The sequence below is a fragment of the Hypanus sabinus genome, chromosome 11 (assembly GCF_030144855.1).
Source record: "Hypanus sabinus isolate sHypSab1 chromosome 11, sHypSab1.hap1, whole genome shotgun sequence".
In the NCBI taxonomy this organism is placed as follows: Eukaryota; Metazoa; Chordata; class Chondrichthyes; order Myliobatiformes; family Dasyatidae; genus Hypanus; species Hypanus sabinus.
The window spans coordinates 72,545,546-72,566,868 of NC_082716.1; the positions used below are offsets into that span (position 1 = coordinate 72,545,546).

At 38.3% G+C, this 21,323-nt stretch overlaps 1 protein-coding gene across 1 annotated transcript in view; it reads left to right on the plus strand.

The window, feature by feature from the left end:
• The window catches only part of aspm (assembly factor for spindle microtubules), a 59,320-nt gene extending 38,117 nt beyond the window's left edge, over window positions 1–21,203 (plus strand). Inside the window, exons 18-29 of the mRNA XM_059984710.1 lie at window positions 1–5,130; window positions 5,693–5,842; window positions 6,950–7,116; window positions 8,178–8,337; window positions 9,037–9,246; window positions 10,352–10,501; window positions 12,338–12,529; window positions 12,790–12,982; window positions 15,044–15,198; window positions 19,027–19,203; window positions 20,491–20,663; window positions 20,788–21,203. Coding sequence (XP_059840693.1) covers window positions 1–5,130; window positions 5,693–5,842; window positions 6,950–7,116; window positions 8,178–8,337; window positions 9,037–9,246; window positions 10,352–10,501; window positions 12,338–12,529; window positions 12,790–12,982; window positions 15,044–15,198; window positions 19,027–19,203; window positions 20,491–20,663; window positions 20,788–20,890 — 6,960 coding nt within the window. The 3' untranslated portion in view covers window positions 20,891–21,203. The remainder of the gene's footprint in view (window positions 5,131–5,692; window positions 5,843–6,949; window positions 7,117–8,177; window positions 8,338–9,036; window positions 9,247–10,351; window positions 10,502–12,337; window positions 12,530–12,789; window positions 12,983–15,043; window positions 15,199–19,026; window positions 19,204–20,490; window positions 20,664–20,787) is intronic.
• The last annotated feature ends 120 nt before the right edge of the window (window positions 21,204–21,323 follow it).

The following is a 21,323-nucleotide window of genomic DNA, read 5'->3' on the forward strand; positions in this document are numbered from 1 at the left end:
GCCTGCTGGAGAGGATATGTTGATAGAAGGCATTTTCAGAGACTTCGGCAATATTGCATTCTCATGCAAAGTCGCATAAGGATGAAGACCGCAGTCACATCTTACAATCGTGTTAAATGGGCTACTGTTACCATTCAGAGGCATTTTAGAGCACATCAGCTGTGTGTATCTGAGCAAAGGAATTACTTAAAATTGAAGACTGCAGTTGATAAAATACAATCTGGATTTAGAAGGTGGCGAGCTCACAGAATGGAAAAACGGGCAAAGGCAGCAATTGTACTGCAGAAATATGTAAGGGGTTTTCTCTCCCGAGGCAAATACAAAAGGTTTCAACGCTCTGTTCGTCTGATACAAGCACATGCAAAGGGATTTCTCATAAGAACTGAAATGCGCAGGAGGAAAAATGCTGCTGTCACCCTAAAGAATTACATAAAGGCTTATGTGCGAGGAAAGCGTGAATACGATTCTTATCAGAGGCTGAAATGGGCTGCAGTAGTAATTCAAAGAGCTTACCGTCACTTAAAAATGCAAAAGCTTTGCCTTCTAACTAAGTCAGCTACTCTAATCCAATCAACTTTTAGGATGTACAAGCAACGTACAAGATTTGTTGCTAGCCGTAAAGCTGCTATTACCATGCAGTCTTTAGTAAGGATGCATCAGGCTCGTACAAGGTTTCTACAATGCCAGCATGCTGCGGTTATCATACAAAGGCACTTCAGGGCTAAACAGCAGGGGAGAAATGACTTGAGGCACTACCTGAAACTTCGACAAGCAGCTCTAAAACTACAGGTGTCTTTTCGGAAATGGCAAGCACAAAAAGTGGTCAGGAAAAATCAAGCTGCAATTACGATACAGTCTTGGTATCGAATGCACAGAGGAAAACAAAAATATCTACGTGCAAAACAAAGTTGTATTAGAATACAATCATGGTATAGATGTTATGTGGCTCAAAATGCTTTTTGTTCTCAGAAACGTGCAGCATTAGCTATCCAAAAATATTATAGAGCTTACAGGGAAAGTAAAGCTCAGCATGGAAAATATAAATTAATGCTCAAGGCAGCTGTAATTATCCAGGCTTACTTTCGTGGCATGAACAGTCGTCAGCTTGCCAGAAAAATGAAAGCTGCACGAGTCATTCAGTCATATTGGAAAATGAGAAAAGAACGACTGAAGTTCTTGTATTACAAGCAATGTATTATTGTACTGCAAGCCCACGTGAGAAGATCTTATGCTCAAAAAAGATACCATTCAATGAAGGTTGCAACTTATACATTACAGGCCCACTTTCGAGCTATTTTAGCTCAAAAGAAAGCACAAGCCGAGTATAGGGCAGTAAGAGCTGCAGCTATTGTTTTACAGTCCGCCTACAGGCGGTTACAAATGAGAAGACAAGCTTACTTATTGCAGTCAGTTGTAAGGATTCAGTCTGCCTTTCGTGCATATGTTTCACGAAAGAAATACCTACAAATACGAAGTGCAGCTGTCAAAATTCAGGCCTCAGTAAAAATGATACAAGCACGGAAGTATTACACATCCCTTAAAAAAGCTGCAGTTTGTATCCAGAGGCGTTACCGGGCTAACAGGCTTTGCTTAGAAAAGCGAAAAGAATATCTGAGAAAAAAGGAAGCTTGTATATATCTTCAGTCTGCTATTAGACAGCATCTGGCTCAAAAGCAGCTGCGTTTGTGCCGACAAGCTGCAATTAAAATCCAATCAATGTTCAGAATGTATAGAGTAAGGAGTCAATACCAGAGGATTCGTTGTGCTGCCGTTGTAATTCAGAGAGGATTCCATGTGTACCAGGAAGGAACTCGCCAAAGGCAGAACTTCCTTAAAACTAGAGAAGCAGTGATCAGTTTGCAGGCAGCATACAAAGGATATAGTGTACGCAGAAAGATGAAGCTTCAACATAGAGCAGCTAGTAAAATCCAAGCAGCATTTAGAGGACATGCTTCACGGGTCAAATATTTGTCAATGAAAAATGCTGCCATTGCAGTCCAGAATTGGTACAGGAATTGCAAAGCTGGGCAACAGCAGCGACTCAGGTACCTCAATATTAAGGCATCAGTAGTTATTCTTCAGGCTGCGTTCCGTGGATTATCTGCAAGGAAAAAATTAGAGGCACAACAGAATGCTGCGGTGACCATTCAAACAGCTTTCCGGAGGTGCAGAGCACAGTACCGGTTTGGCGTATTAAAAAGGGCTGTCGTAACTGTTCAATGCCATTTTAGGGCAAAGCTGTTGGGAAGGAAAGAACGTTGTGCATATCTGAGAATACGCCGGTCAGCAATAGCACTTCAAGCGGCTTATAAAGGTAAGATTGCAAGGAAAGAGCTTGGAAGGAAACGGAAAGCTTGTATTGTAATACAATCTTATCTTCGAATGCACAAAACTTGTATAGAATTTCAAACTAAGAGACGAGCAGCATTGATAATACAACAATACTTCCGTGCTCACATACAAAGGAAATATCAATATCAAAATTATCAAAATATGAGGGCTGCTGCAGTAGTTTTACAAGCTGCATATCGTGCTATGAAAACCAGAAAAAGGCTGAAAGAAATGCATAAAGCTGCAACAATTATTCAAAGATCAACTAAATCTTTCCTGACTAAGAAGCATTACACTGCCCTTAAAGCTGCTTCAGTTGTTGTACAAAGGCAGTTCAGAGCTTTTCTCCTAAGCAGAGAGCAGCGAGAAATGTATCTGTCTATTCGTAGAGCAGCTATATCCATACAAGCTGCCTACAGGGGAATGAAAGTTCGGCGTGAGATCCGGCATAAACACAAGGCGGCGACCGTGATACAGGCAGCGTTTAGAATGCACAGGGAATACCTTCCATACAGAGCAATGAGACTGGCAGCTACAATAATACAGAGTCACTATAGAGCACACCTTCAAAGGAAAACTGATCGCAATAATTACCTGAAAATCCGCAGCAGCATTTTACTGCTTCAGGCTGCTTACCGTGGAATGAATATTCGAAGATGTTTGTGGAACATGAACAAGTCTGCTAGAATTATACAGTCGTATTATCGAATGCATAAACAGTACCAATATTTCCAAAAACTACGCCAGGCAGCCATTGTTATACAGCAAAGATACCGAGCTTGTCAAATAAGAGATGCCCAAGTGAGACAATACAAGGAGATGAAAAGGGCAGCAGTTTGTCTTCAGGCTGCTTTTCGCAGAATGAAAACAAGGCAGCAAATGCGACGAGTTCACTTGGCGGCAACAATTATACAAAGAAGATTCAGGAGCTATGTTGCAAGGAAAAACTACCTGTTGCTTCAAGCTGCTGCTTCTGTTATCCAGGTGAGGTACCGTGCACTTGTGCTTGCCAGGAATAAAAAGCAAGCATATGTTTCAATACGGAAGGCAACTATATCCATTCAAGCTGCCTACAGGGGAATGAAAGTTCGGCGAGAGATCCAGCACAAACACAAGGCGGCGACCGTGATACAGGCAGCGTTTAGAATGCACAGGGAATACCTTCCATACCGAGCAATGAGACTGGCAGCTACAATAATACAGAGTCACTATAGGGCACACCTTCAAAGGAAAACTGATCGCAATAATTACCTGAAAATCCGCAACAGTGTTGTACTGCTTCAGGCTGCTTGCCGAGGAATGAATGTTCGTAGGTGTTTGAGGAACATGAACAAGTCTGCCAGAATTATACAGTCATATTATCGAATGCATAAACAGTACCAATATTTCCAAAAACTACGCCAGGCAGCCATTGTTATACAGCAAAGATACCGAGCTTGTCAAATAAGAGATGCCCAAGTGAGACAATACAAGGAGATGAAAAGGGCAGCAGTTTGTCTTCAGGCTGCTTTTCGCAGAATGAAAACAAGGCAGCAAATGCGACGAGTTCACTTGGCGGCAACAATTATACAAAGAAGATTCAGGAGCTATGTTGCAAGGAAAAACTACTTGTTGCTTCGAGCTGCTGCTTCTGTTATCCAGGTGAGGTACCGTGCACTTGTGCTTGCCAGGAATAAAAAGCAAGCATATGTTTCAATACAGAAGGCAACTATATCCATTCAAGCTGCCTACAGGGGAATGAAAGTTCGGCGAGAGATCCAGCACAAACACAAGGCAGCGACCGTGATACAGGCAGCATTTAAAATGCACAAGGTATACCTTCCATACCGAGCAATGAGACTGGCAACTACAATAATACAGAGTCACTATAGGGCACACCTTCAAAGGAAAACTGATCGCAATAATTATCTGAAAATCCGCAACAGTGTTGTACTGCTTCAGGCTGCTTGCCGAGGAATGATTGTTCGAAGGCATTTGCGGAAGACGCACAAGTCTGCAAGAACCATACAGACGTATTATCGAATGCACAAGCAGCACCAATGCTTCAAGAAATTGCAATGGGCAACAACTGCTATACAGAGGAGATACCGAGCTTGTCAAATAAGAGATATCCATGTAAGACAATACAATACTTTGCGAAAAGCAGCCGTCTGTATTCAGGCCTTCTACCGTGGGAAAAAAGCCCGAGATTTAGTTAAAACAATGAAGGCAGCTATCTATATTAAATCATACCTACTAATGTGTACTACCAGGAAACGCTTCTTGATTCAGAAGATAGCTGTAGTTACTCTTCAAGCTTCATTCCGTGGTTATCGAGCGAGGGTACGTTACAGAGCCATGCGGCTATCAACCATTTTGATCCAGAGATGGTACAGAGCCTGCAAGCTAGGACGTTCACAGTTCATGCAATATCAGTCCATGCGTAATGCTGCCATTGTGATTCAGGCTGCCTACAAAGGCATGGTAGTGAGGCAGTGCATTAAGCAGCAGTATGCTGCCGTAAAAATTCAGTCACTTTTCCGTATGATTCACTATAGGAGACGCTTCCTCAAACTGAAGTGTGGAGCAATTGTATTGCAGTCGCACTACCGTGCCTGTGAAGCAAGGAAACAATACAGAGCTTATGTACAAGCAGCTGTTATATTACAAAGACAATATCGATCCTACCTCCTAATGAAGAAAGAGAGAAATGCTTACTTAACATTCCGTCAGACAGTAATCAGACTTCAAGCCAGAATTCGAGGGTTTATTGTTCAAAGAAACTTTAAAAGACTTCATCAGAGTATCACTAAAATTCAGGTAAAACATTTGATAGTAAATTAAATTATAATATGTACAGTAATATCCTATTGCAATAATAAGGTTTGAAAGCAATTGAAGAATAAAATTGACTTCATTGCGATACACAGTAAAACACCAATATTGTAGCGCACTTGTGACTTCAGTGTCAGACTAACAGGTAATTAAATATTCCTGTTAATACCTAAAAACATTTTGATCTTACATAAACGACACTGTATGATAAATTTTCCAATGTACCCAATGAATTGAAAGATTGTGAGCACCAGCAACCGTGAGCTGAAAGCTGCCGCACACATCACTGAGTGAGCCAGATGCTGAAATGTTGGGATTTCTTATGAGCCGGTCAGCGGGTTATTAGAGCTTTACTGCATTATTGAGTTTGTTTAATTAATTCAGTTTTCTTTCCTGGCTCGTCTTGCCTGCACACATTCGCACATCAAATGCTAATCAAGTAGGGAGGAGATCTGGCACAGGAGGCTCGTGCAAATTTAAGAGCAATACTTCAATTATCTCTGCAAAGTCTGTTTTTATTTTTAAGTAGTTTACTTTGTACTTGCAGGCTTGTTATCGTGGAAAGAAACAAAGACAAGCATTCCTACTCTACAAAGAATCTGCACTTGTGATACAACAACACTACAGAGCTTATTGTCAAAGAAGGATTGAACAAGAAAAGTACTTTAAAATGAAACATGCTGCTGTCACAATACAGGTATTTCCTTTGATTCCATACTGGTTTCCTGTTGATTAAGTTATGCCTCTCCAGTTGTTCCTTCAAAAAATTGAAGATCCTTCATTGATAAGTTTGCCTGTTTTAATATCTGCTGACCAAAGCTTATTTCTAATGGTTATTTATCTCTTCCCTTTCAGGCAAATTTGAGGAGTTATTAATTAACTATGTTTATAATTTGTACTATTTCAGTTTAGAAGGCTTCGCATGTATTTTTGGGCTATCATAAGTTAATTCGTTTCTGGGATGCTTTTTAATGTTTTAAGTATTGATTGTTAAATATTTCTAGAGTAAATGGCTTTTTCTTCCTTTTAAAGACTGATTCCAACTTAGTCAATTCGAAAGCTCTCTTCCTGAACTTCATCCCCCAAACAACTCTGGAAAGCTCTTTACAATACGTACTGATTTTTTTAAATAGTCATAGAATGATAAGGCCTTACTGCGTGATTTTTTGGTATTGCTATGAGCTGGCCATGAGCCTGTGCTCTAACAATAATTTCTTTGTTCTTCCACATCCTTCCAACCAACTTGTTTACTATGTACCTGAAATTGAAATGTGATGCACTGACCATTTGCAGTCTCTCCATAACTTTAGTAGATTTTTGGTAATTGAACCTGCCATCAATATTGTATTTACCTTTAAATACTTTATTTGCGATTTTACGTTTCTTTTAATCCTGCACTTCATACTGAGCTCTGCACTTCACATAGATGTCTTCAGAATTGTTTTCTGATTATGTAAGATCCTTTGTATGGTAGCTTGGTGTTCTGCATCCATTAGAAGTATTGTAATTTGAAACACATTGATTTGAGTGGTCTGTCAATTCTGTGTTACTTCACTTTCTGTTTCATTGTGTCTTTTTTATGCTATCAACATTGCCATCGAAGAGTTTCATTTTAAATTCTATTATTTGCTTTCCTGTATTGGTTTCATTCTACTCTCAATCTTAACTAGAACTATTTTCTAATGTTAATGTGCTACTTCAGTGGTTGAAATGCATTTTTATTTTTCTTTAAAATCTGGACTTTCTCATTGACTTTCACACCTGTTGCTAGTAAAATTTATCTTGTACATTAATTTTATTTTAGACTTCATTCCGCCGATACCAAGAAAGGCAAGTAATCAGAAAAACAAAAGCTGCACAAAAAATTCAGGCTTGGTTCAAGGGGCAAGTGGTACATCGTCGGTATAAAGCTTTCCTTGCTTCAGTTATATTCATCCAGAGGCACGTCAGAGCAAAACAAGATAGATCCAGGTAACATCTCAATAACAAAGGTTTTGTGGTTTTCTTCAATATTTTTCTCCCATATGTGCAAACAAGTTTCCATAGGTTAATAATTCTGAGACAATAAAGATTTCTCTTCCCAAAAATGCTGCAATTTTTAAACTCTTTTCACTAACTGACTGAAATATTCTGTTTCCCATTTTTTGAACAAGTATATTTCAATCTTTGGTAGCAAGAAATAAGTGGTCTTGGTGTGCATCCCTGCAAAACTTGAGTTCCTCGATTCAAGGAAAAGTAATTTACTGCTTTTTGTTTTTTAATAATGTATGCAGGCTTATTTAAGTATATGCAGTGATATCACCCAGTCATAGAGTTTAGGATATTAATTAAAAAAAAACACACTCTTCATACAATTCACATTCTACTGTAAGCACAATCGCATGTGTTCTTTGTCATCTAACTATGTATAGATATCAGTAGCTTTTAACCAACCAAAGCTAAGCAAGGCCTCCTTCCCTACTCTGTATCCAGTCATTACAAAACATCCATTGGGTTCAATAAGTCAGTTAGTTGTATCCTTTGATGTGTACTCAACAGGCTTATTAATTTGATTGGAAAAAAAATATGCTTCTAAGACTAGCCCTGGATTCCTACAGAGGTAAGTTGTTTGAGGATCCAGCCTCTGGTCTTTTTTGCATAGAAAACATTACATGTGAAGCCAGTGGATCAGTTAAGTACCTCTTTTGTTATCTCCATCAGGTTGTTCTTACTTACTAGAAGTTGCTTGTGCAGTTAGAGTCTGATATGACCAGTTTAGTACGATGCCATTTGTTTTGTTACAATATAACCTGCTTTACCATCTGCACCAGCACTTAATGAATAATACCCGTACACTGGCAAATTTCCAGGAACTAAAGGCAAGTTGTGTTAGAGTGTGAGGAAGGGAGAAGAGTCTATAAGCAACCACTGGAAAATAATATGGTTGATAGTTTGAGTAATATCCTTTAGATGAAATTGTCCTTAAATAGTAAGTACTCTGAATGTGAAGTGTATGTTGATTAAATTAGTATCCTTATTTTTCATGGTTGTAGGTTTCTAAAGATCCAGGTTGCCACAATTGTTATTCAGCGCAGATGGAGAATGGTTATTGAAGCAAGGAAACTGGAGCATACCAATCGTAGAAGAGCCATGGGAGCTATCAAAATCCAGGCCTTTTGGAAAGGATTTAAAGTCAGGAAACAAATGACCAGGGTAACCTTTTTTTTTGAAAGTGAATTGGTCCCTCTTGAAATCTGGTGAAATAAATAGAAAATACAGGAAAGGAGGTCAGGCAGCACCCGGTAAAAATGAAACAGAGAACTATCAAGTTGCTCAGTAGTTGTAGAATGCACAGGTAAATATGTTGATTTAGATGATAATTATGGACTTAAAATTCAGAATGATCTGAAGATAAGATGCTAGTGTCACCATTGTAGCTCTACTATCACACCCAACACTGCGTGCGTGGATGGTCTGAGGTGAGGGTACTATACATTTGTATAAGGCGTTCTTCTGTACATTGTGGAACCCCCGCCATTTGAATGGTTTACCAATTGGAATTCAAAAATGAGTGGCTTGTTTTTGGATGTCAATAATCTGTTTTGGTCCTTGTCCCTTTTTGTCTTAAAGTCACTTGTTGAGTTTCCTGACTTCTACCCCATCTCAGGCTTTTCCTGTATTTTTTCTCTGCTCCCCCCTCCACCTTTGAATGGTATATTTCTAACTTTGTCTGCTTCAAGTGGAGCACATGTCAACTGTTTCCCTCACCCAATAATTTAATTTCTTTAAAGATTAATCTAGGTTTGCTTGCAAAGCTCACTTGCAACATTTCTACAGCTTAATTAGTTAGTACAAATAGTACTGCCAAATGAATGTACTTCCAGCACTTATCATCTTTTATTGGAATTGCAGAAACATGAAGCAGCTTCTCGAATTCAACTTGCATTTAGAGCTTACACCCAAAGAGAGAAGTTCCTTCAGCAAAGGAGAGCTGCAGTGCTTATACAGAGACAATACCGGGCATGGCATCTCGCTAAAGTTGAACACCTGAAATATAATAAAACTAGGAAGTCTGTAATTCATTTGCAATCTCTTTGTCGTGGATGGTTGGTTCGTAAAAAGGTATGATTATAATCACTGAAATGGATGCCTTAATGCACACAAAATGCTGGAGGAACTCAGCAGGTCAGGCAATGTGTCTTGAATGTTTATTGGAACCAATTTCGATGAAATTTGGTTTCTGCAAAACCCATGTTATTTTTTTTCTACCTCACGTCAGTGAGGTGTCTTATAAAGAGCATGAGAGTTTGATGATCTGAGACTAATTTTTTCTGATCACTCTGATTCAGGAAAGCATCCAGAGGCACTGAGAAGTGTTTTATCAAACATTTACTTGAGCCATGAAGAGATAGTAAATCAGAGTTCAAAAACAGCAGTGATTAATTTCAGTGAGCATCTTTAGAGGAGAATAGAGCAATTTGAAGAGGAAATTTCAAAGAGTAAACACCTGACAACTGAAGTTTAAATGACAATGACAGAATAAAATTTAACCATAGTTTACAGTGTGGATCAGCAAGCACTAGGGTGGTGTGCAGACAAGATAGCAGAATATTTAATGAACTTGTATAGACTTTAGAATGCTAGCTTAGATTTTGTTGGACTAGATAATTTAGAGCTAAGGAAGTCCATGGATAAGGGCTTTGTACTAAATGAGCTGAGATTAAAGTTTGTGCAGTTGGCTCATGCAAATCATTTGGAGATGAGGAGAAGTATATTAAATGAAAAGTAAACCAATGGGTGGATTTGATTTCACAGCACTAATGAAAGAATCTGTCAAGTCTGACAGCAAAATTACAAACGTAGTTGTCTGCCTTCAGAGCTACTAGGAATGGAGTAATTGTATATGACCATTGCCACTGCCCTGGACATGGAGATCAAAGAGTGTTTTTTAAAAGAGAATAACGTGTTTGATACCTAGCAATAAAATTAGGAAAAGGAAAAGCAGGCACCACATTTTAAGAAGTTTGGAAAAATCAAATATTTTGTTGTATAAGTATGTTAATGATGTATCAGGTTTTTCAAAACTGTAACTAGTCCTTCATTTAGAGTTCAGATCTAAAAATGTGATTTTTTTTTGGTCATGCCATTTGTATGGAATGCCATGAAACTGTACCTTACTGTTGTAAAGCGACATTAACTCTTTTCTGCTATTTTGATTTTCACGTAGCTTGCAGAGAAAAAACGGTCAGAAAGGAACCTTCGTTTTGCTGCTGCGGCCTATCACAATCTCTGTGCTGTTAAGATTCAGAAAGCATACAGGGGCTACTTGGCTCTTAAACATGCAAAAGAGAAGATCAATTCAGTCATTTATATCCAGGTAATAAATAACGGAAATTGGGAACTTCATCTGGCTGCTCAAAATTTTGAAAATGTTTCCCTTAAAACCTAAAATTTAACACATTAATAGAATAACTAATCTGGTTTTTGTTGTATGATAAGGGGCTGATATTAAAATATTCTCTAAATGTTGATTGGAGGAGTGAATATACTATTTGCTTTAAAAGATTTTTAACAATTTTAATCAATGCTGAAAAACAAAACTTTCATAAAGACATAATGTCTCAACAAATGTTCAAAAGAAGATAAAACCTGATGAATTCCTCCTAAGTCACTGCAATAATTGTGGCAGCCTACCACCCACAGCAAAAATATAAAATAGGTAATTGCTGGACAATGGAAAAATCTGTCCTGATGCATGACCAGATAATATTGGTCAGGATATTTGAATTGCCAAACAAGTGCAGGAATATCAATCCCTGGTTCTGCTCCATTCTCTGCATTTGATGTATTGAAATCCCCATTAAGACAAATTTTTACCCCCAAGTCTTTTATTTTTGACTTACTGGAGCCTTTTTTTTTTAACATAATTGAGAGATGAAACTACCAGCATTCTCAGAACTTCTGCCTAAGATTGGAGCACAAATTGTGCTTGAAACCCATAATCGATTGACTTGTGGTTGTTTGGCTACGTGAGACTATGTAAGTTCTGATGAAATGAGTATTTTATGTGATATTTTGCCATTCTTTGATCCATGCAAGTTGATATCTACATAATTTTCAAACTTAGGTGTATCATTTCCATTGGTGGCTAAATGTGCAAATGTGAAATGGAGTCTGCCAGAACAGAAAATGTCATTGGCTTTAAAAATAAAAGCTAGTCTGTAGTTCATTGGCATTTTTGGGGCTGTTTAGTATTGTCCACTGTAGACTTGTGAAACTGCCACCTGTGATGACACACTCCAAACTGCTGTCAGTGTTTTTTTCTCTTATTACCTAGAGTTAGCACTTGTCATAATCACTATTCTAGGCTTTTTTTTTTTACTAACTTTGGTGTCCCAACAAAATTCATAGTTGAACCAAAATCTTTTGAGTATTTCCTTGCAGATATAATTATCTTACATGGAGAAACAGAGTATACAAATGCTGGAATCTGCAGCAGATTGTTTGTTATTGATGTCTTTCATCCTATGCCCATAACAGGACCACGAAAGTTGTCTGTCCTAGTGAAGCATCCAGCATTCGTCATCTTACTTTCAGAGAACACATGTTTACCACTGCACCAAAGTTGAAAGCTCATAAGTTGTCTTTCTTGGCAGCAGTGTAAATCTGTACCATATAGAAATATTCTAAGAACAAGGACTTCACAGATCTGCACCTTAGTCATTTGGGCAAGTTTATTATTTGTGCACCCCTATTCTGTGAATTTGGCTGATTCACGTATTCACGTATCAAGTTCATTGAGGGAAGTGCTGTCTGCACCAAGATAGTAAAATGTGTTGTTTTCAGAGAAGTGTGATCACAGGCTCAATCCTGACCTCTGGTGATGACTGTATGCAGTTTGTATTTTCTTCCTGTGACTGCTTCAGAGATCAGGTGCTCTGGTTTCTGCCCCCAGTATCCCAAAGGTGTGCCAGTTGGTAAGTTAATTGGCTGCAACAAATTAGCCCCTGTGTGTGTGGGTGAGAGATATAATTTAGGGTGGGGGGGGGGAAGAAATTAGATTGAAGGTCAGCATGGACTTGGTGGGCCAAAGCACCCATTTCTGTGTTATGATTCTCTGACCCTGAAGTCTTGTGTGGTGTTTGTCAGTTTTTCTTTCTGGTCCATTTGTCCTTTAAAGGGTGGTTCATTTATTATAAATCCTCCATTATAGAGATGGTTCCGGACTTGCCTTCAACGCAGAAGATATCTTTATGAACGTGGAAAGGTCATTGCAGCACAACGAATTGTGAAAGCCTGGTACATGCGACGACACAAAGCTGCTGTTGTCATTCAGGAGTCTGTAAGGAAGTTTCTTTATAAAATCCGGAGTAAGAAAATTCACAATGGAATTATCAAAATACAGGTTGGTTGTTGATGTTTTTTGAGAATTCTTGACGTTTCAGATATTTTAAACGAAAAATGTATATTTAATACTTCTGCATTGAATTTGCAAAGTTGTTTCAAATACCAATTGAATATTATTTACCAATAGTTACTGTATTCAAATATGTAGTGCACAAAATATTAGTTACACTTTTTTAGTGTTCCTGGTGGATATTAGATGTTTATTATAATTATGCACCCATTTGTTTAAGAAAATGTCGATATTGTCTAATTTTACAGGCTTTGTGGAAAGGATATTGGTTGCGTAAGAAAATCAGGAATCCTCAAATCATTGCTGTCAGACACCGTATACAACGGGCTAATAAGAACAGCTACGAGGATCAGAAATTGTGCAACAGAACAGCTGTAGCTGTAGATTACATTCTTAAATATAAGCACTTCTCCTATATTCTTGCAGCATTACAGCACTTAGGTTTGTATATTTCTGTTATCCACAATCTTTATAAATTTTAATAATTAAACAATTTCCAAGAACATTTAAAGTTCAACATGCCTTCATAAAGATTTGCTTCTTATTCAATGTTTTCCCATGTATGATTCTGTTCAAACACACTTCTAGCTCTGACTCCTCTTACTCTTGCGTAGTTATTTTCAAACCTTCAGTAACGCATCTTAACCCTCCTAGTTATCGTTGCTACATCTGAAGCATTATCTGCTATTAAGTAAATGCAACTTGTTTCAGCTTTCATACTGAAGAATTATAAAATCATTTTCTCAGTTGCCCTGCTGTGATTTAAATCTGCTCATTAAGCCTCTGGATAACAAGAGAACAAAATCATTGTGATTTTACCTCTGATATTTGTGGGATTGAAATGTGCTTATATGGAGTCCATTTCTGTGTTCAGATGAAGCTAATAAATTGATTATCTTTATGCTTCGGTCCTTATTTTTTGCATTTATGCTTCTTATTTTTATTTCACCTTATTTGCTGGATGAGATATTTAACTAATCATAATTATGCAAGCATATTCATAATCCACTTTGGGTGAAAATCTCAATTGCAAGAATGTAAACTGTTCATTATTCTTTACTGTGTCTTTTTGTTCATTTATCTTCCAAAAAAAACTAGAAGTCTAGAGTTTTAAACCAATTTTGATTTTTAGATTATTTCGTAAGTACCATTTTTAGCAGTTCAGACAGATTTGTTATGCTAGTTTGTTTTCATTACCATTATCTGTACTTAAATATTCAATTACTCCATTTTTTTTAGTCCAATTGCTCCAAGCCTTTTTGAAAAAAAAAGTGAATTTTCCAGTGCTCTCTATACTGAACTCTACAGATACTACTGCATTTCTTGCTTCCAATTCAGATCTAAGATCTTTGCAAGCTCTCTTTAATGTTGTGGCCACTTTTCTGTAATGTTTTGATCCCTTTGATCTGATGCATGTTCTATCAAGGTAGTGGTAGTAGCCAAAATTGTCAAAAGCAATCACTATTTATTGATCTATAGCAGTTTCCAAATGCAGAGCATTCCAGTTAATTGGGACCCATACACTTCGTCCAGCTGCCCCAATTAGCCGAAATTTCATAGAAATAGTTAAAAAGGTATTAAAAAGAACTACCATTTAACTGTGACAAATTATGTATTTAAATGAAATACAGAACAAATCGGAAAACTGCCAATACTATATAACTGTATTGGTTCCTGACAGTCATCGACTGGAATTTATCCAGTGTATGCTGCTATGTTAGTTTAATTGACTGTAAATCAACAAAAGTCAGTGCAGACAATGGACTGCCTTCATACAAAGCCTTTGCTTGCAGCCTCCAAATCTTCATTTTCGTTGCAACATTCAACGTGATTGTGGATACCTTCAAATTATCATAGTTTCTAACTTGCTGAAGTGGTTTCATTTTCACTTCTGGCTGTTGCTTGCATCTCCAAGCTTGAATGTTTGAAACCACTGTGAGCAAAGCAATTCTGAATTGTCTTACTTCTTGCCAAATGTTAGTGATAAAAGGCACTGTAGATGACGCTATTTAAAAACTGTTCAGCCACAATCCCCTGTCCCAATTAGCGGAATAATGATCCTCATAAACAAAAGGAATCCTGGCTATTTTTTCACTTAAAGTTTATTCTTTAAGCAGGGTCACAAATATAGGCAAGGCTGGAATTAACCGATGGCCCAGTTAATCGCAATCCACTATACATTTGTAGTTCATCCTACTTACATAATGCTTTGTTTCTCATTTTCAGTATTTCCCCACTCACCATAAAAGTATACCCTCTAGAATTTAAAGTATTGTGTGGGGTCCAATACCTAGAACTTGGAAGTCGGAAGATGCATAAGAAAGGAATCTAATGAAACAAATAGACTTTTTTTTTCTCAAGTCCATATTGATGTTCTGCTATGTTTAAAAATAATATCAAATGGAAATTAATTAAAGTTGCTTATTCTTTAAAAAAAAAATATATTTCTGCTATTTCGTGTCTTAAAAATTTTGACTGGTTTTACCATTAATTTTATTTTAGAAGTTGCAACTAGGCTATCTGCTATTTGTTGTGAAAATCTTGCTCAAAGTGGAGCAACACCTATTATTTTCACTTTGATCAGAAGTTGTAACCGCAGTGTGCCTTGTATGGATGTCATTAAAAGTGCAATTCAAGTTCTCCTCAATCTTTCTAAGGTACTGTACGAAGTCTTCCACAATTGCTGGTTAAAGTACTTTTATCTGTTTCTCACAGGCAGTTTGATTCTTTATGCAATTGATTTTTATAATTTGACATCGGTATAAAATTTTTCTTTTGGTAATGGCTATTTATATGGCAGATTCACAATGCTGGAGGAACTCAGCAGGCCAGGCAGCATCTATGGATGCAAGTTCCTCCAGCATTTTGTGTGTATTGCTTGGATTTCCTGCATCTGCAGATTTTCTCTTGTTTTATGTGGCATATCGTTGGCTTTATCAGAACAATATGTTAGAAACTTTGCCTAGTTCATTAAATCTTTAAAATCTTAACTGACTTTAGAATGGCTTTACTGACATCTAAGTGCTTGATGTAAGTTCTGTAGCCTGTGTTAGTTTTATGGATGTGAAGGAGTATATTTAACTTGCATATTAACTGCACCTTTGGATACACTAATATTTTTAACTGTCCCGTGTACTGAAATAATTTAACAGTCAGACAGGCAGTCAAGTGCCTTGTTTTTGTTTACCTATTTCTTAAATTGACCTATATTAATTAATGTGCTCAGGGGAAATGCTAAAATAAGTATTCTTATTTAGTTCAACATTTTAATTATCATGTTTGGTGTACAGAGTTATTAGTTTTATCAATCTTTTCAATTAGTCTACAGTAACTTGGACATGTAAGGCAAGAAAATTTTGAGTGTTAGAAAACTGAGTGAAGCATATTTCCATTTGTATTAAATCAGGCATTCTACACTTGTACTTCCATTATCCCGTAATACTTGTATCCTTTCCACCCAAATATTACCAAAAAAAACTCTTTCCACTGAGTATATTTGAACTACATCTGCCATCTTTCACCTCCCGTATGAAGTCAATTCGTGGCTGGACAATTCATTTACCGAAATAAAGCCTTACTGTTCCTGATGAAGGGTCTCGGCCCAAAATGTCAACAGCGCTTCTCCCTATAGATGCTGCCTGGCCTGCTGTGTTCCACCAGCATTTTGTGTGTGTTGTTGTTTGAATTTCCAGCATCTGCAGATTTCCTCATGTTTGCTCTTAGTGTTCCTATCATTATTATGAAACTTGGGGATTTTCACTTCTGTAATAAGAGTGATTTAAGTATGATTGTTTTAATATCCTTGTATCAATATTTTCAACTGTAATTGATTTTAAATGTAATTATTAATTTCTTTGTATTTCAGCTACATTAATTTCCTTTATGTTCTAATATTTAGCATTTGCAATTTACTTCCTGATTTCTGTCTGTGAATTCCTACTGTGGTTAGTTGCTTAAAGAGCAAACACGAGGAAATCTGCAGGTGCTGGAAATTCAAACAACATGCACAAAATGCTGGTGGAACACAGCAGGCCAGGCAGCATCTATAGGGAGAAGCACTGTCGACATTTCGGGCCGAGACCCTTCATCAGGACTAACTGAAAGGAGAGATACTAAGAGATTTGGAAGTAGTGGGGGGAGGGGGAAATGCAAAATGACAGGAGAAGACTGGAGGGGGTGGGGTGAAACTAAGAGCTGGAAAGGTGATTGGCGAAAGTGATACAGAGCTGCAGAAGGGACCATGGATGTCCAGTCCCTATATACCTCCATCCCCCACCGGGACGGTCTCAAAGCTCTTCGCTTCTTTTTGGATTCCAGACCTAACCAATTCTCCTCTACCACCACTCTCCTCCATCTAGCAGAATTAGTTCTTAATCTCAATAATTTCTCCTTTGGCTCCTCCCACTTCCTCCAAACCCAGGGTGTAGCCATGGGCACCCGTATGTGTCCCAGTTATGTCTGCCTTTTTGTTTGCTTTGTGGAACAGTCCATGTTCCAAGTCTATACGGGTATCTGTCCCCCTCTTTTCCTTCGCTACGTCAATGACTGCATTGGCTCTGCCTCCTGCACACATGCTGAGCTCGTTGACTTCATTCACTTTGCCTCCAACTTTCACCCTGCCCTCAAATTTACCTGGTCCATTTCCAACACCTCCCTCCCCTTTCTTGATCTTTCTGTCTCCATCTCTGGAGATGGCTTATCTACTGATATCTACTATAAGCCTACAAACTCTCACAGCTACCTGGACTATTCCTCTTCCCACTCTGTCTCTTGCAAAAAGGCTATCCCCTTCTCACAATTCCTCCGTCTCTGTCGCATCTGCTCTCAGGATGAGGCTTTTCATTCCAGGACGAAGGAGGTGTCTTCCTTTTTTAAACAAAGGGAGTTCCCTTCTTCCACTATCAACTCTGCACTCAAATGCATCTCTCCCATTTCCCGCACATCTGCCCTCACCCCATCTGCCCACGACCCCACTCGGGATAGGGTTCCCCTTGTCCTCCCCACCACCCCACCAGCCTCCAGGTCCAACGTATAATTCTTCGTAACTTCCGCCACCTCCAATGGGATCCCACTACCCAGCACATCTTTCCCTCCCCCCCCCCCCTTTCTGTTTTCCGCAGGGATCGCTCCCTACAGGATTCCCTTGTCCACTCGTTTCCCCCCCCCCCCCCCCCCCATCCCTTCCCACCGATCTCCCTCCTGGCACTTATTCTTGTAAATGGAATAAGTGCTACACCTGCCCTTACACTTCCTCCCTCACCACCATTCAGGGCCCCAGACAGTCCATCCAGGTGAGGCGACACTTCACCTATGAGTCGGCTGGTGTGGTATACTGCGTCCGGTGCTCCCGGTGTGGCCTTTTATATATTGGTGAGATCCGACGCAGACTGGGAGACCGTTTTGCTGAACACCTGCGCTCAGTCCGCCAGAGAAAGCAGGATCTCCCAATGGCCACACATTTTAATTCCATGTCCCATTCCCATTCTGATATGTCTATCCATGGCCTCCTCTACTGTCAAAATGAATCCAAACTCAGGTTGGAGGAACAACACCTTATATACCGGCTGGGTAGCCTCCAACCTGATGGCATGAACATTGACTTCTCTAATTTCTGTTAATGCCTCTCCTCCCCTTCTTACCCCATCCCTGATATATTTAGTTGTTTTGTTTTTTTCTCTCTCTCCGCCCATCACTCTGCCTATTCTCCATCTCCCTCTGCTGCTCCTCTCCCCCCCGCCCCCTTCTCCTGAGGCCTCCCATCCCATGATCCTTTCCCTTCTCCAGCACTGAATCACTTTCGCCAATCACCTTTCCAGCTCTTAACTTCATCCCACCCCCTCCGGTCTTCTCCTATCATTTCACCTTTTCCCCTCCTCCCACTACTTTCAAATCTCTTACTATCTTTCCTTTCAGTTATCCTGACGAAGGGTCTCGGCCCGAAACGTCGACATCGCTTTTCCCTATAGATGCTGCCTGGCCTGCTGTGTTCCACCAGCATTTTGTGTGTGTGGTTAGCTTGGCAAACAGCTTCTGGGCTCTAGGGATCCCTTGGAACTTGCACTAGGTTGCAACAAACCTCATGTCACACGGTCTTGGGAAGATGTCTGTTTCAAGATCAGTGGGAAGTTTTGAACACAAGTTGATGTGTTTACCATTTTTTTGTTTAGTTGTACTCCCATCAACTGTAGATTGCCTTATTTCTAGGAGAAGGGGAGCCATCTTAACAGGGTGTGTTAGCATTTTTTACACCCTTTTTGCTACTTGCAAGTGTGTTTTCTGAGATCCATTATATCATCACATAATCTGCTCTTTTCTCTTCCATGCAAGTATAAATTTTTTTCAGAAAAAATTTATGATTGTTGTTGTAAAGTATATTGTAGTCAATCAAATTTGTTAAGCGGTTGATTGTTCTCAGTTTTCCTTCTGTTTGGATGATAGATTTTCAATCTTTAATTTTAATTATGAATATTTTTTATGATCTTCAGTATGAAAAGACAGCCTCAGTGGTTTATGAAGTGGAGAATTCCATTGATACCTTGCTTGAGCTATTGTATATGTATAGAGGGAAAGCTGGTGATAAGACTTCTGACAAATGTGGCAGCATTTTTACAAAAGTTTGCTGTTTACTGGCAATTCTCTCGCAAGACTCAAAGAATGCTTTTGTAAGTATATGTGTTTATGTTTTTAATTTTAATTTTTTAAAGTTTCCTGTTAGGTACTGTATGGCCTTTTTATATTCCAGTATAAATAAGATGTTTATATTACCATTTGGTTTCCCACTTTTGACAGATACCTAAACAAGCACGATAGGCAATTGTATCCAAAGAATAGGCTGTAAGTGAACATTTGTTGACCATGGTGAATGTAGTGACTGTCCATTTCTTCTTTTTTTGTCCTTATTTTTCCATGTTGAATGCAGTAATGTCTGGACATGGAGCCAGTTAAACTTCAGTACATTCAATAACTAATCCTGCATGTGGGCAGTCCTCGGCAGGCTAGTCTACCTCAAGATGCCCAATCCAAGCAGATGTTGTTTTTGCTTAATATTAGAGTTAAACATCGTCAATTATCTTCTTCCACACTACTGAACTTTTTTTTTGACCTAACATTGAAGTCAAGTTGAGGCATTCTTGCTTTACATGGTTGTGAGCTTCATTTTCATGGCAAATCAACCTTAGAAAACTTAAAGGTAGCTTTCATTCTGCTTATCGGCAACGTTTTCCTAAAAAACTTCCTTGGCAACGCTGGGAGTAAATTTTGTCTTCAAGTTAATATTTCATTGTGTTTCACTGAACTTGCGATGAACTGGTGGTCAAAAAAGGCTATAGCACAAGTGGCAAGGTTCCTGTTTGGATAAGTTTCAGAATGCAGTCTAGAAAACAAATATTCTGGGTCTGTGAGGACACTGAGATCCAAGAATTTGTTTTTTGTCCAAAATCATTGGCTTAGTGCCAGAAATCTTGGCATGTTTATGGTTAATCGTAAAAGATTGTTGCAAATAGTTATCGCAATTTTGGATGGTGTTGATTTATGTCCTTGGTCTTCACATGCTCCTTACGATGCATTGGAAGGATGTTTCCAATGGTTGAAAGAAATATTTTTGCCTGACATTATCTAGATGGGTATCGCATCATGGCAGATCTTGAACTGGTGAAAAAAATGTTTTTTTTATAACAACTAGATGAAGAACTTGGTTGTCACATCTAAAATGATTTAATAACATATAATACCTCACATTACTCTCAGAATGCAGTGTAAAAGAGTAACAATTCTGTCTGCTATCTTTTGATTTTGTTGAATAAGTAGAAGTAGCAAAGAATAAACTTGTTGATAATTACAAGGTCAGGATTAATTTCTGCTCATTTCTTTTTCCCCCAGTAGTCCCCCAAAACAATGGGAAATATTATTTGATAAATGTAACATTATGTAACGGCAGTTTTTGCTTCCAGGAGGTCCGTAGCTTGCCAAAAGCAGTGGATCGAATCAGAAATGTTTATAAACTGACAGCGAGGAAACATAAAATGGATGCGGACCGAATAAATGTTAAACAACGGATGCAAGCTCCTCTCAATGGTAGTTTATATATTCCAGCCACTCCAGTGCGAACAAGAGCAGTTTCTAAGTAAGCATCCATTTATTCTCTTTGCATTTGTTCATTGCTGGTATTCCCCTACCTTGCCTATTTCAGTTTCCTTTAATTCGTCCTGTAGGACATGGCTAAACTTATATACTTCTCTGTTTCACAGATTAAAACCAGACTGGGTCTTGAGGAGAGACAACGTGAAAGAAGTTGTGGATCCTTTAAAAGCAATTCAGTTGGTCATGGATACGCTTGGAATTTCTCTTTAAGATCTTAAATAGGGGAAAAAGTTGATTTTAATGCTAGATATATTGATATAAATGTATGCAAAAAAACTTCAACTTTTCCAACTTATACTGCTTGTATATTTGCCAAAGTTGGAGAAATATAGTTCGGTTGTGTAAGCAACCTTTGTATGCATGACACTCATGGTGAAATGTTATTGTCCATCTTCAGTCTGAAAACAATGAGGATGGAGTTATTCCAATAAATTGTAAATTAACAAAATTTGTTAATAGTTTTTGTACAGTTTGCAATGCTTGCCTTTTATTGTCTCAAAGAAAATAAATATTGCAATATTATATCCAGTATTATAATTAGATATGTCTTGTACTGGTGTCTTTTTTCCTGGCTGTATGAATATATTGTGGTTAATAGTTTAAAGTAGAGATGTAAAACTGTCCATGGGGGCTCCTTACAGAT